Source organism: Onychostoma macrolepis, chromosome 19, assembly GCF_012432095.1.
Source record: "Onychostoma macrolepis isolate SWU-2019 chromosome 19, ASM1243209v1, whole genome shotgun sequence".
Lineage (NCBI taxonomy): Eukaryota > Metazoa > Chordata > Actinopteri > Cypriniformes > Cyprinidae > Onychostoma > Onychostoma macrolepis.
Genome location: NC_081173.1, coordinates 31065128 through 31077521, shown reverse-complemented (window position 1 = coordinate 31077521; position 12394 = coordinate 31065128). Strand labels below are relative to the sequence as shown.

Below are 12394 nucleotides of genomic sequence, written 5' to 3'. Positions count from 1 at the left end.
CAAGTCTATGATCTCTTCCTATAAAACTATATAAAATTTTAGGGGAAAAACAGCACAAATAAATTAATGTTCTCCTTTTATTTGTATTTAGCCTTCATACGTACAAGAAATGTGAAATCACCGTCAAATAAACATCTCACTCACCTTATTAATATTAATATTATTATATTTAACTTCAAACTATAATGCTAACATACACTACCAGTCAAAAGTTTTTGAACGGTAAGATTTGTTTTTTTAAGAATTCTCTTCTGCTCACCAAGCCTGCATTTATTTGATCCAAAACACAGCAGAAACAGTAACATTTTAAAATATTTTTTTTCCATTTAAAATAACTGTTTTCTATTTGAAAATATTTTAAAATGCAAATTATTCCTGTGATTTCAGAGCTGAATTTTTAGCATCATTACTCCAGTCACATGATCCTTCAGAAATCATTCTAATATTCTTGCTGCTCAAAAAAAAAACATTTATTATGTTGAAAACAGCAGAGTATAATTTGTTCAGGTTTCTTTGATGAATAGAAAGTTCAGAAATCTTTTGTAACAAGTGTTTTTATCATCACTTTTGATCAATTTAAAGCATCCTTGCTAAATAAAAGTATTAATTTATATACTTTCCTTCTTCCTCAAAAAATAAATAAATAAATACTGACTCCGAGTTGCTGCAGAAAACAAAAAAATTGAGCAACAACAAAAACATGTTGCTGGAGACGGGCTTATTATTGAAAATGCAATCTGATTCTGCCAGCAGGAGGCGCTCTGAGAGCAGCAGAACCAGGGCAGAACTAGCGGCTTCCCGGTAATAGCTGTAATCAAAGCAGCTCCGCTCATGAACGCTACTTTATCAGATAAAATGAAAACGCCATCAAAACTATTCTGAAGACAGTCGACCGGTTCCCTTCAGAGACACATTCATATAAAACACCTATGCCACGTTTTGATTTTGAAACGTGCAGCGTTCATGTTTATTCAAGAAGTCAAATAAATCAATGTATACATGAGAAACACTGGTAATGTATATCGAAATACCGGAAATGTGTTCAAAAATCATATCACGTTATTGAAAAAAATTATATTGTGATACATATTGATATTGAATTATTGTCCAGCCCTACTATTAAGGATATTTAATTAAACGAGGATGTTTAATTACTGTTTAATTAAAAAACGACTCGGTTACAACTCGAGACAAAGACTACAGTAAGAAGTATGCAGCTCTTATTACAATACTTCTCAATATTTAAAAACTGAAGAAATATACAGTCTTTCTTTACATTTTTTTAGTTTGCCTGTTCACCAACAAACAACAGAGTATAGCCATTCAATATGTCACAGATCTGCTCCGTGCACTTCTGTACATTCACCGTCAGATGTCATCCGTCACCACTGGGACACTTTCTCTACACAAACCTGCACCACACCCTGGACAGCATTTCCCATAATCCCCCTCACTCTGATCATGCTAACACCTGCAGCCAATCACGGACACTATATTATCCTGACTCACTTCCTCTTCCTTGCCGAGGAACTTATTTCCTTTATGTAATGGAATAAACTTATTTATTTAATGTAACGAAGAAATCTAATACACTGACGAGCTACTCAATGACTGCTCAGCCAAACACAGCGAGATCTAACAGTTCAGACCTGCTTCTACGTGTGGTTCAAGGGGTTCGTTTCAATATCATAGAAAATGTCAGAACTGTTTAATTCTTTTGTAAATACCCCAAATCATAAACACACATCTGTATGATAGAGCAGCTGTTTTTAGATCATCCCCTCATCCTATAATATTGTAAGTATTTTAAAATTGTGTCAAAAACTTTGGAAATAATGTAATGAAGATTAAAACAACATCATTTTCAATTAACTGACAGGAAACTTTCTTTATGACACAGTTTTGGTTTTCATTTAGTTCATACTCAACAAAGGAGCAAAATTTAGGAGGATGCTGACAGATTTATATAATCTTACCAGAGTTTCTCCAGTTTACTGCGAGGATCCTTCAGTAGATCAGAGAGCAGATTCACTGCTGACGCTCCTAGTTTATTAAATGACAGACTCAGATATATCAGGTGTGAGGGGTTTGATCTCAGAGATGAAGCCAGAGCAGCACAACCTTCATATGTGACGCCACAATCCCACAACCTGTAGAGAACAATCACACTCTTCAGTCTCTCAGTTCAGGATCTACAGCTCAGAGAAGCAGCAACTTCACAATCAGAGAGAAACCACACACTCTTAAAAGTGCTGGGTTATTTCTGTGAACACATTGTTGGGTTAATTGTGCTGGGTCATAATTCTGGGTTGTTTGCGGTACTGTAAACACATAGTTGGGTTGTTAGTGCTGGGTATATTGACTGCAAGAGGTTCTTTCAGCACTGAACACATGGGTTGGGTTATTTTGACCCAACCGGTTTGTTTATTTTTCCTCTTCATCGAATTTTCTGGGTTCTTCACTCGTCTCGTCGTCAGATGGTCAAGCCACACGCAGCAAGCAGGATTATAAGGTAAATTAATATGATAATATGATTATTTACCTCTCTTTATAAGCTGTGGTGAGAGCACACTGATTTCGCGGTTAATGTGGTATTTGATCTGTCGCTGTGCGGGTTAACGTTAGCGTTATTCTGTGAATGAAGTAGCCGCCTACATTTTTTGTTGACAAAAAAGGCCTCAGCAATCTCTTTATCGTTATATAAAAGTTATAAATATAGGCTATATATTAGTTATATGCATGTGTGTGTGTGTGTGTGTGTGTGTGTGCGAGCGTGCGCAAAGTTTTATATTTTAACGCCTCATGGAAAAGGTATGAACTATCGTTAGGTCAGAAATACAGGGGTAAGTTCAGTTAACTTACTGTCTGTGTAACGTTTCTCTGTGGCTCTGTAATGTTTTGTCACAATTAGATCTTTTCGTACTAAAATTGATCTTTTAAGGTCTTTTTTTTTCAAAGTAAATGTCTGTGACGTGCCGAATCCAACAATAACTTATTTTCGCGCTCTTTTTTTCCACAGGTAACGTTAGCTTCATTAGCTACCCTTAACGTTAAAACACAATATTGCAGCTATGTAATATTATTCTTAAATGGTATGTAATATTCTTAAATATTTTACTTAAAATGTTGTCTAAAGTTAGACTTAATCTCTCATGGTGTTTGAGGTCCTTCTTCCTCGGTTTTAGTGAATGCTTTTGTTGCTTTAATCAGAACACAAGTTTATCCAGGTTAACAGTAAGTTAGAGAGGCTATGCCTGCGTCCCAATGTGCATACTATCCATCCTAAATTCTATGTGATAGTAGTAATTTTCAATACTATTTAGGGCAGATAGGGTGGATAGTATGCACATTGGGACGCTGGGCATGTAATGTGTTCTTTATATGTTACTGTTAGAAATAACTATTTGTATTTGAGATTGATGAATAATAGGCAGATCACTGGATTTCCAGGCTTCACTTGAGCAGAGTTCCTCATGAGCTTTGCAGGAGGTTTCTTGAAGCATTTTGGAGATGTTGCCACAGTTGTTCTGGATTTAGTCTGTCTCAGTTTATTCTGTTTCTTCATGTCATTCCAGACAGACTGGATGATGACCAGATCAGATCAAACAAAAATGTCACTGGATTATTACAATTAATTGCAAAATGATATTTCCTACAGACACATTACAGCAAAAGATAGAAATAACTGACTTAAAACCATTTTTTTATTTAGCTGGGTAAAATACTAGTGGCCTAAAAATTTTGCATAAATAAATAACGTTTAAGCAAATATATATATATATATAAAAGTCAACTTAAATGTTACAACTTGTAAAAATGTAAGTTATGTTGCAAGACTAAGTGTTGTGTAATTAACAGGTGGGGACCAACATGGTGATGCATTCCTGTACATTTTGTGCCTTGGTGACGAGACAGCGACATCCCACACCTTCGCCATTGTTTCGGCGCATGCCGTTGAAACGGACTTGTTGCTTGAGGCTGTTTATCTTTTTCAAGTCTTTTTTGTGCTTGATGTGAGCTACACTAACATCTTCCTTCCTGTGAATTTCTCCAGCATGCAGTATATCATATTGATGGACATGAGTCTTCATGTGTGAAGTATTTGAGGGCAACAGTTTTTTCTGGCCACTTGTAAGGTTTTAATTTTTTGTCACATGTGTTGTCTGTTGTAGGTCTCTTTGTTTGGCTTAGGTTTAATGGCACAATGTTTGGACTGATTCTCATGTGGCAATAATCAATTTTATAGTGTTATGATGCTGCAATGTTGACAAAGAATAAGAATCTACAGTACCTAGTTTACAAAGTTTTGTTTTTTAAAGAAACTGATCTACCTTATTAGGTTAAAAAAAATTAATTAATTAAAATAAAGATACTATAAATGCTAAAGTAATTAATCATGTATTATATAAAAGATAAAATATAAAATTATAATATATAGTACAGTTGACCGCAGTAGTGGCGAATCATATAGTCATATAACATCTTAATAAAATTTTAAGAATATAACCTTAAGTAACAATTGTTGTACATTAAATACAAAAATATAATATTTATTTCTGTTTAATTCACTGACCATCTGTACACATTTATTATAGAAATACTACATAAAGGATCTGAAATTCATGAAATTGTATTTTCTCTTGCAATGTTCATAGGTTCATTAATATTACTATACAAATACTTTTGTTTTTTTTTTATTTAAAAAGGTTTTGTTTTACTCGGTAATAGACAAATACTTATGCATTACAAGTTTTATTTATTTATTTTTTACCAGCTTATATGTACTTGTATAATATGTATGCAGTATATTAAAAATATTTCATTCATAATTTACAAAACAAAACTCTAAAAAAAAAAAAAAAAAACTTAAGTCTCATATACTTCTGAAATAGTGAAGTGAATGTACATGAAGCCATATATCCTACAATATTCTTTGAAACACTTAAATACTTTCATATATATATATTCTTTTAGGAAATGTACATTTTTGCATTATGTTAGAGGTTCTTTCCACATCTTTGCAGTCAATGTTGTCTTTAAGTCGCTCTGTTCGCTCAAATTATAAAAAATGTGATGTAGACGAGAAAAGGGGTCTAGCAATGTTAATGTGCACTTCTGCTGGCACCTCGATCACATTTGTGTCACACGCGACCAAACCAATCTGCAGATGAATAAACCAAGTTTTAGAAGGATTTAAGATTCTTTGAAGACTGAGAGTTAACATCACCACTGAAGAACTGTGCTACACTTAGGGGTGCGATATTGGAAAAAAATGATATCTCTATATTTGGGGGGATTTTTTCGATAACGATAATCAGATGATATTTTGCTAAGTGTGTTATTGTGCTGATATCTGACTACCGCGGTGGACAGCTGCAGTTTTTGCTATTCTTCATATTCTGTGTGGTCAGTTCACATCAGTGATAGAAATTAATCTTCTCATAAGTTTAAATAGATTTTTTCCTTTTATGGGCAATTTTACCTTTAATAAATCCATTTTTTTTTCTAAAAGTGTGCAGTCAAATTGTTACATTTAATCAGTCAATTAGAATAATAAGACTTTTATGCTGTTACCAAACAAATGAAACCAGTATCAACCAAATTAATCTTTGCAGAAGTTGCATCTGAATAGCATTTAGATGTATTTACACACTGTTTAACGCAGCTCAGAGGGACATGGAGTGCTTTAACCTGCAGTTACAAATGCATAATGTTTTGTTATTTTAAACATAAAACATTGAATACTGATATTTGAAATTATTTTAAAATGAAAATATACTTTGAATGTGGAATTAAAACCGCCAGCAGGTGGCAGTAAGTCACTGTTAATAAGTGAGTCATTGCGATTGAACCGAATCATTTAAACGATCATTTGATTCATTCAGGAACGAAACACCGTCATGTTGCTCAGAGACGCAAAACAGTGCTGTGGCAATTTTTGTTGTTGTTGTTGTTGTTGGTGGTGAAATAAAGCAAAAACAGGCAATATGGTGTCTAAAACGTAAGTCTCTTAATATTAACTAATTGTTTATTGAACTGTTGTATAAAATCAATATCACATTTGTAATCATGCTTATTTCTGAAGAAAAATCGGCACTCTTCGTGTGATATTAACTAGACTATATGAAATGATATATATATATATCTATACACACACACACACACACACACATTTTCTGCTCCATATCTTGAATTTTGTGATCATTCTTAGTGCATTTTATTAGACTGAATCATGCAGTGAAAGAACGCACTCTAAATGCGCGCGCGCTGTAGTCTAGACTTCATCACGTAATGTAAGCGTGCACTCCGCAGGTGTTTTGTTTGGATTTTGCAAAATACTCGATAATGTCAAATTACATATCCTTAAAATAACAGACGATAATATATATCGCACACCCCTAGCTACACTCCTACCTTAAATTAAACAAATTCTTTTGTCAACAAAACTTTGGTCAAACTTATTTAATTTATGTAATGCAGAAATCTAATACACTGGCGAGCTACTTAATGAGTGCGTTTACATGCACACTCAATGCGATTATAATGAGATTTTGACAATATTGAGATTAAACTTTACCTCATGTAAACACAATATTTAGATCTAAATAACACGATTAAGCTCATAATCGCAGCAAGCATAATCGTATTAACATAGGTGGCGTATGCCGATTTTAAGCAGAATATACAGGCATGTAAACACCTTAATCCCAGCTATTATTATAACTAGTTACCTAGCTGGGAACTACTTTCAGGCGCTGCGTAATATCACTGCGCCTGCTGCGGCCATGGTACGGCAGCAAAGTTACTTGATTATTACGCCGGAATGAGAGTAGTTCCTAATCATATCAGCCTAGAAAATCGCAACTTTTCATTTTCCGCCGGGTCTTAGTACACGATATAACTACAGAAGAGTCAAGTTTTAAATAGGACAAATATCGAAACTCTTTGGTCATTTTTGAACGCGATGCTACTGGTCTAATCAGATTCAATGATCTATGCTAAGCTATGCTAAAAGTGCTATCGCCAGACCCGGAGATCGGCTGAATGGATTCAAAAACGGTAAAACTCAACTTATTAACTCTGGGGGAGTTGGAGAATGAGCCTATTTCCAAAAAAAGTGGAGTGTTCCTTTAATCATAATATTGTCTTATTCAGAATAAGGTAAATAATAGATTACTGATGTCCATGTAAACGTAGTCACTGATAGATAACCTTCCGCGCTGCGATGACTGGAAGAAGTTGGGGTCAAACCTTATCAAACGATTAATTTGCGTTAAAAAAATATTAATGCGTTAAATTTCTTTGATTAATCATATGCGTTAACGTTGACACCCCTAAAATAAATATAAAACTATATAGCAACAAATTATATAACAGCAAAACACAACCATAATGGAAAAACCACACCAATAAAAATGACAAATCAGATCAAATATGAAGTTAACTGAGGCGCAATGGAACGACAAATGCTGATCACGATGAGTCCAGCGTGGTAACGGCAATCAAGCACAGCAGTTATACAGTATGTACTGCACACCAATCTCAGCACTAACAATAAATAAGCAGCAAAAATAAAAATAAATTTGTATTGCACAAGAAAAGTCCCTTATTGCCCATGAAATGAACATGTATTGCACATGCATTACCCTTGAATGACCCAGCACTTATAAAGAGGAGTTATACAGCCTGATGGCCGCAGAGATAAAAGATCTTCACAAGCGCTCCGTGGAACACTTTTGTAAATACCCCAAATCATAAACACACATCTGTATGATAAAGCAGCTGTTTTTAGATCATCCACTCATCCTATAATATAGAAAGTATTTTAAAATTGTGTCAAAACTTTGGAAAGAATGTAATGAAGATTAAAACAACATAATTTTCAATTAACTGACAGGAAACTTTCTTTATGACACAGTTTTGGTTTTCATTTAGTTCATACTCAACAAAGGAGCAAAATGTAGGAGGATGCTGACAGATTTATATAATCTTACCAGAGTTTCTCCAGTTTACAGCGAGGATCCTTCAGTCCATCAGAGAGCAGATTCACTGCTGACACTCCTAGTTTATTTCCAGCCAGATCCAGATCTCTCAGGTGTGAGGGGTTTGATCTCAGAGCTGAAGTCAGAGCAGCACAACCGTCATACGTGACTCCACAAGAACTCGACCTGTAGAGAACAATCACACTCTTCAGTCTCTCAGTTCAGGATCTACAGCTCAGAGAGAAACCACATGATGAACAGATCCAGTCTAAGGTTCAGACGCACTTCTATGGGCTGCTTGAGGAGATTCATTTCAATATCAATGTCAGAATGTAATCTCTTTATGCGAGTACCACAAAGTTAACAACACATCTGTATAAGATATAAAAACACACTGAAAAATGCTGTAAGATATGAAACAGTAACTATTATGGATAATGATTATTAATTTTATTACCGTTGTCCCTGGCTACAGATTTCTTATACGGCTGGGCTAGTTTTATTTCATATACTTTATGAGCTTACTTAAGATAATTACCATTTAAATCAATGTTTCATGTCCTTTATTATTTATTTAGCAGTCAGACTCCACTTTGCATCAGTGTCTTGATCTGTTTAAAGGGATAATTCACCCAAAAATGACAATTCTGTCAGCATTTACTCACCTTCAAGTTGTTCCAAATCTACTCGAGTTTCTTTCTTCTGTTGAACACAAAAGAAGATATTTTGAAGAATGTTGGTAACCAAACAATTGCTGGTAGTCACTGACTTTTATAGTAGTTTTGTCCATATTATTGAATTCAATGGCTACCAGCAAATGTTTGGTTACCAACATTATTCAAAATATCTTCTTTTGTGTTCAACAGAAGAAAAACTCATACAAGTTTGATAAAACACACAGTGAGTAAATGATGACAGAATTGTCATTTTTGTGTAAACTATCCCTTTAAGTGTCACTTACAAAATGCTTTGAAATCTTCCTCTTTTGTTCACCCAAAACTCTTCAAACTTGGTCAGAATGACGTCAAGACGTGGCTGATTTTGTCAAACCTGTCATGTCAAACATTTCAAACCTTAATACTCTTTTCAGGTGTTTTTGAGGCTTTTAACATGCTTAAAATTTCATGAATCTCTAGTTGTCAGCTTTTAAACACTGGCAAAGCCTAAAATATTATTTCTAGATAAATGAATACATTAAAAAACTAATTTTGTAAAAAAAATAAAATTAATTAATGCAGTATGTGTAAGCTAAAAATAGACAGATCTGGTTAAAAGATGTAAATAAATTCAAATTTAATATCGTAGTATTAGGACTGAAACGATTCCTCGAGTAACTCGATCACAAAAAAAATAATCGAGGCAAATTATTTTCGTCGAGGCTTCGTTTAGTTCATTTACTGTAACTACACACAGAACACTGTTTCCCCGCCGACCATTATTACTGACAAACACCCGATAACCGCTGGATATATTTAAGACCGTGTATGGTGGCTAGTTATGATGCCCCTAAGTTAGTAATGTTTTGTGAAAGACTAACTTCAATTCATGTTGATTGTCTTATTCTCTCTGTGACACACACACACACACACACACACACACACACACACCATACAGTATGCATAAAAATACCATAGAAAGAAAGCTAGTCAATATCACACGAAGAGTGAGTTTTCACCTCTAAAAATCAGCATGATTACAAATGTGATACTGATTTTATGCAACAGTTCTATTAACAAGAAGTTAATATTAAGAGACTTACGTTTTAGACACTATATTGCCTGTTTTTGCTCTATTTCGCCAACAAACAAAAACAAATTCCAAACACAGCCACAGCACTGTTTTGCGTCTTTGAGCAACATGACGGTGTTTCGTTCCTGAATGAATCAACCGTTTAAATGATTCGGTTCAATCACTTATTAACAGTGAATTACTGCCACCTACTGGCGGCTTAAATTTCACAGTTAAATTATCTTTTCATTTTTAAAATAATTGTAAATGTCAGTATTCAGTGTTGTATGTTTAAAATAACAAAATATTATTTATGCATTTGTAACTGCAGGTTAAATGCATTCATGTGCCTCTGAGCTGAATTAAATAGTATGTAAATACACCTTCATCTAAATACCTCTTCAGATGCAGCTTCTGTGTTTCCTCTGCATTGCAAAGATGAATTTTGTTGATACTGATATAATTTGTTTGGTAACAGCCCAAATGTCTTATTATTCTAACTGACTGATTAAGAATTTGACTCAAAAGAAAAAAAAAATAAGGCTTTAGAAAGGTAAAAATCCATTAAAAAAAAAAGCCATAAAATGTAAAAATGAATTTAAACTTATTGGAACAGATTAATTTCTATCACTGCTGTGAACTGACCAGTACACAGAATATGAAGGATATCAAAACAAGTTTTACACACACACACACACACACAGGTAAGTAGAGAGACATTTAAGAGGGTTTATTCTCCAAATAACTCTAATCTCATGTTGCAGAAAAATGTGTTTAGGAATTGTGTATGGAGTCTTGTTCTTGTTCGAGTTTCCTTCCTGTCCACTGATTTTTGCCTTTACAAAAGCCACAAAGCCTTCCAAGAAAAAGCCTAAAGCTTGAGCTTTAATTAGGCTGAAACTTGAAAGTTAATTTGCATGAAATAAATGCAATATTTAGGTATTATTATTATTATTATTAATTACTATTATTTTGATTCATGCCTTAGTTTTAGCTTTTAAACACTGGCAAAGCCTAAAATATTATTTCTAGATAAATGAATACATTAAAAACTAATTTTGTAAAAAATAAAATTAATTAATGCAGTATGTAAGCTAAAATAGACAGATCTGGTTAAAAGATGTAAATAAATTCAAATTTAATATCGTAGTATTAGGACTGAAACGATTCCTCGAGTAACTCGATCACAAAAAATAATCGAGGCAAATTATTTTCGCCGAGGCTTCGCTTAGTTCATTTACTGTAACTACACACAGAACACTGTTTCCCATCGACCATTATTACTGACAAACACCCGATAACCGCTGGATATATTTAAGACCGTGTATGGTGGCTAGTTATGATGCCCCTAAGTTAGTAATGTTTTGTGAAAGACTAACTTCAATTCATGTTGATTGTCTTATTCTCTCTGTGACACACACACACACACACACACACACACACACCATACAGTATGCATAAAAATACCATAGAAAGAAAGCTAGTCAATATCACACGAGAGTGAGTTTTCACCTCTAAAATCAGCATGATTACAAATGTGATACTGATTTTATGCAACAGTTCTATTAACAAGAAGTTAATATTAAGAGACTTACGTTTTAGACACTATATTGCCTGTTTTTGCTCTATTTCGCCAACAAACAAAAACAAATTCCAAACACAGCCACAGCACTGTTTTGCGTCTTTGAGCAACATGACGGTGTTTCGTTCCTGAATGAATCAACCGTTTAAATGATTCGGTTCAATCACTTATTAACAGTGAATTACTGCCACCTACTGGCGGCTTAAAATTTCACAGTTAAATTATCTTTTCATTTTAAAATAATTGTAAATGTCAGTATTCAGTGTTGTATGTTTAAAATAACAAAATATTATTTATGCATTTGTAACTGCAGGTTAAATGCATTCATGTGCCTCTGAGCTGAATTAAATAGTATGTAAATACACCTTCATCTAAATACCTCTTCAGATGCAGCTTCTGTGTTTCCTCTGCATTGCAAAGATGAATTTTGTTGATACTGATATAATTTGTTTGGTAACAGCCCAAATGTCTTATTATTCTAACTGACTGATTAAGAATTTGACTCAAAAGAAAAAAAAATAAGGCTTTAGAAAGGTAAAATCCATTAAAAAAAAGCCATAAAATGTAAAATGAATTTAAACTTATTGGAACAGATTAATTTCTATCACTGCTGTGAACTGACCAGTACACAGAATATGAAGGATATCAAAACAAGTTTTACACACACACACACACACAGGTAAGTAGAGAGACATTTAAGAGGGTTTATTCTCCAAATAACTCTAATCTCATGTTGCAGAAAATGTGTTTAGGAATTGTGTATGGAGTCTTGTTCTTGTTCGAGTTTCCTTCCTGTCCACTGATTTTTGCCTTTACAAAAGCCACAAAGCCTTCCAAGAAAAAGCCTAAAGCTTGAGCTTTAATTAGGCTGAAACTTGAAAGTTAATTTGCATGAAATAAATGCAATATTTAGGTATTATTATTATTATTATTAATTACTATTATTTTGATTCATGCCTTAGTTTTAGCTTGTAAACCTTTACCTTTTTAAAGTAATGTAAAATTGATTTTGTATATTATATTATATTATATTATATATAGATAGATATATATCTATATATCTATCGGTAACACTTTATTTTAAGGTCTCTTAACTAGTTGC

General features: G+C 33.6%; 1 protein-coding gene across 12 annotated transcripts in view; it reads right to left on the bottom strand.

The window, feature by feature from the left end:
• Positions 1-76: 76 nt before the first annotated feature.
• The window catches only part of LOC131525557 (NLR family CARD domain-containing protein 3-like), a 185625-nt gene continuing 173307 nt past the window's right edge, over positions 77-12394 (bottom strand). For all 12 annotated transcript variants that reach the window (XM_058753331.1, XM_058753336.1, XM_058753337.1 and 9 more), the window contains one exon: positions 77-2150. In XM_058753331.1, the coding sequence (XP_058609314.1) occupies positions 1973-2150 (178 nt within the window). In that variant the 3' untranslated portion in view covers positions 77-1972. The remainder of the gene's footprint in view (positions 2151-12394) is intronic.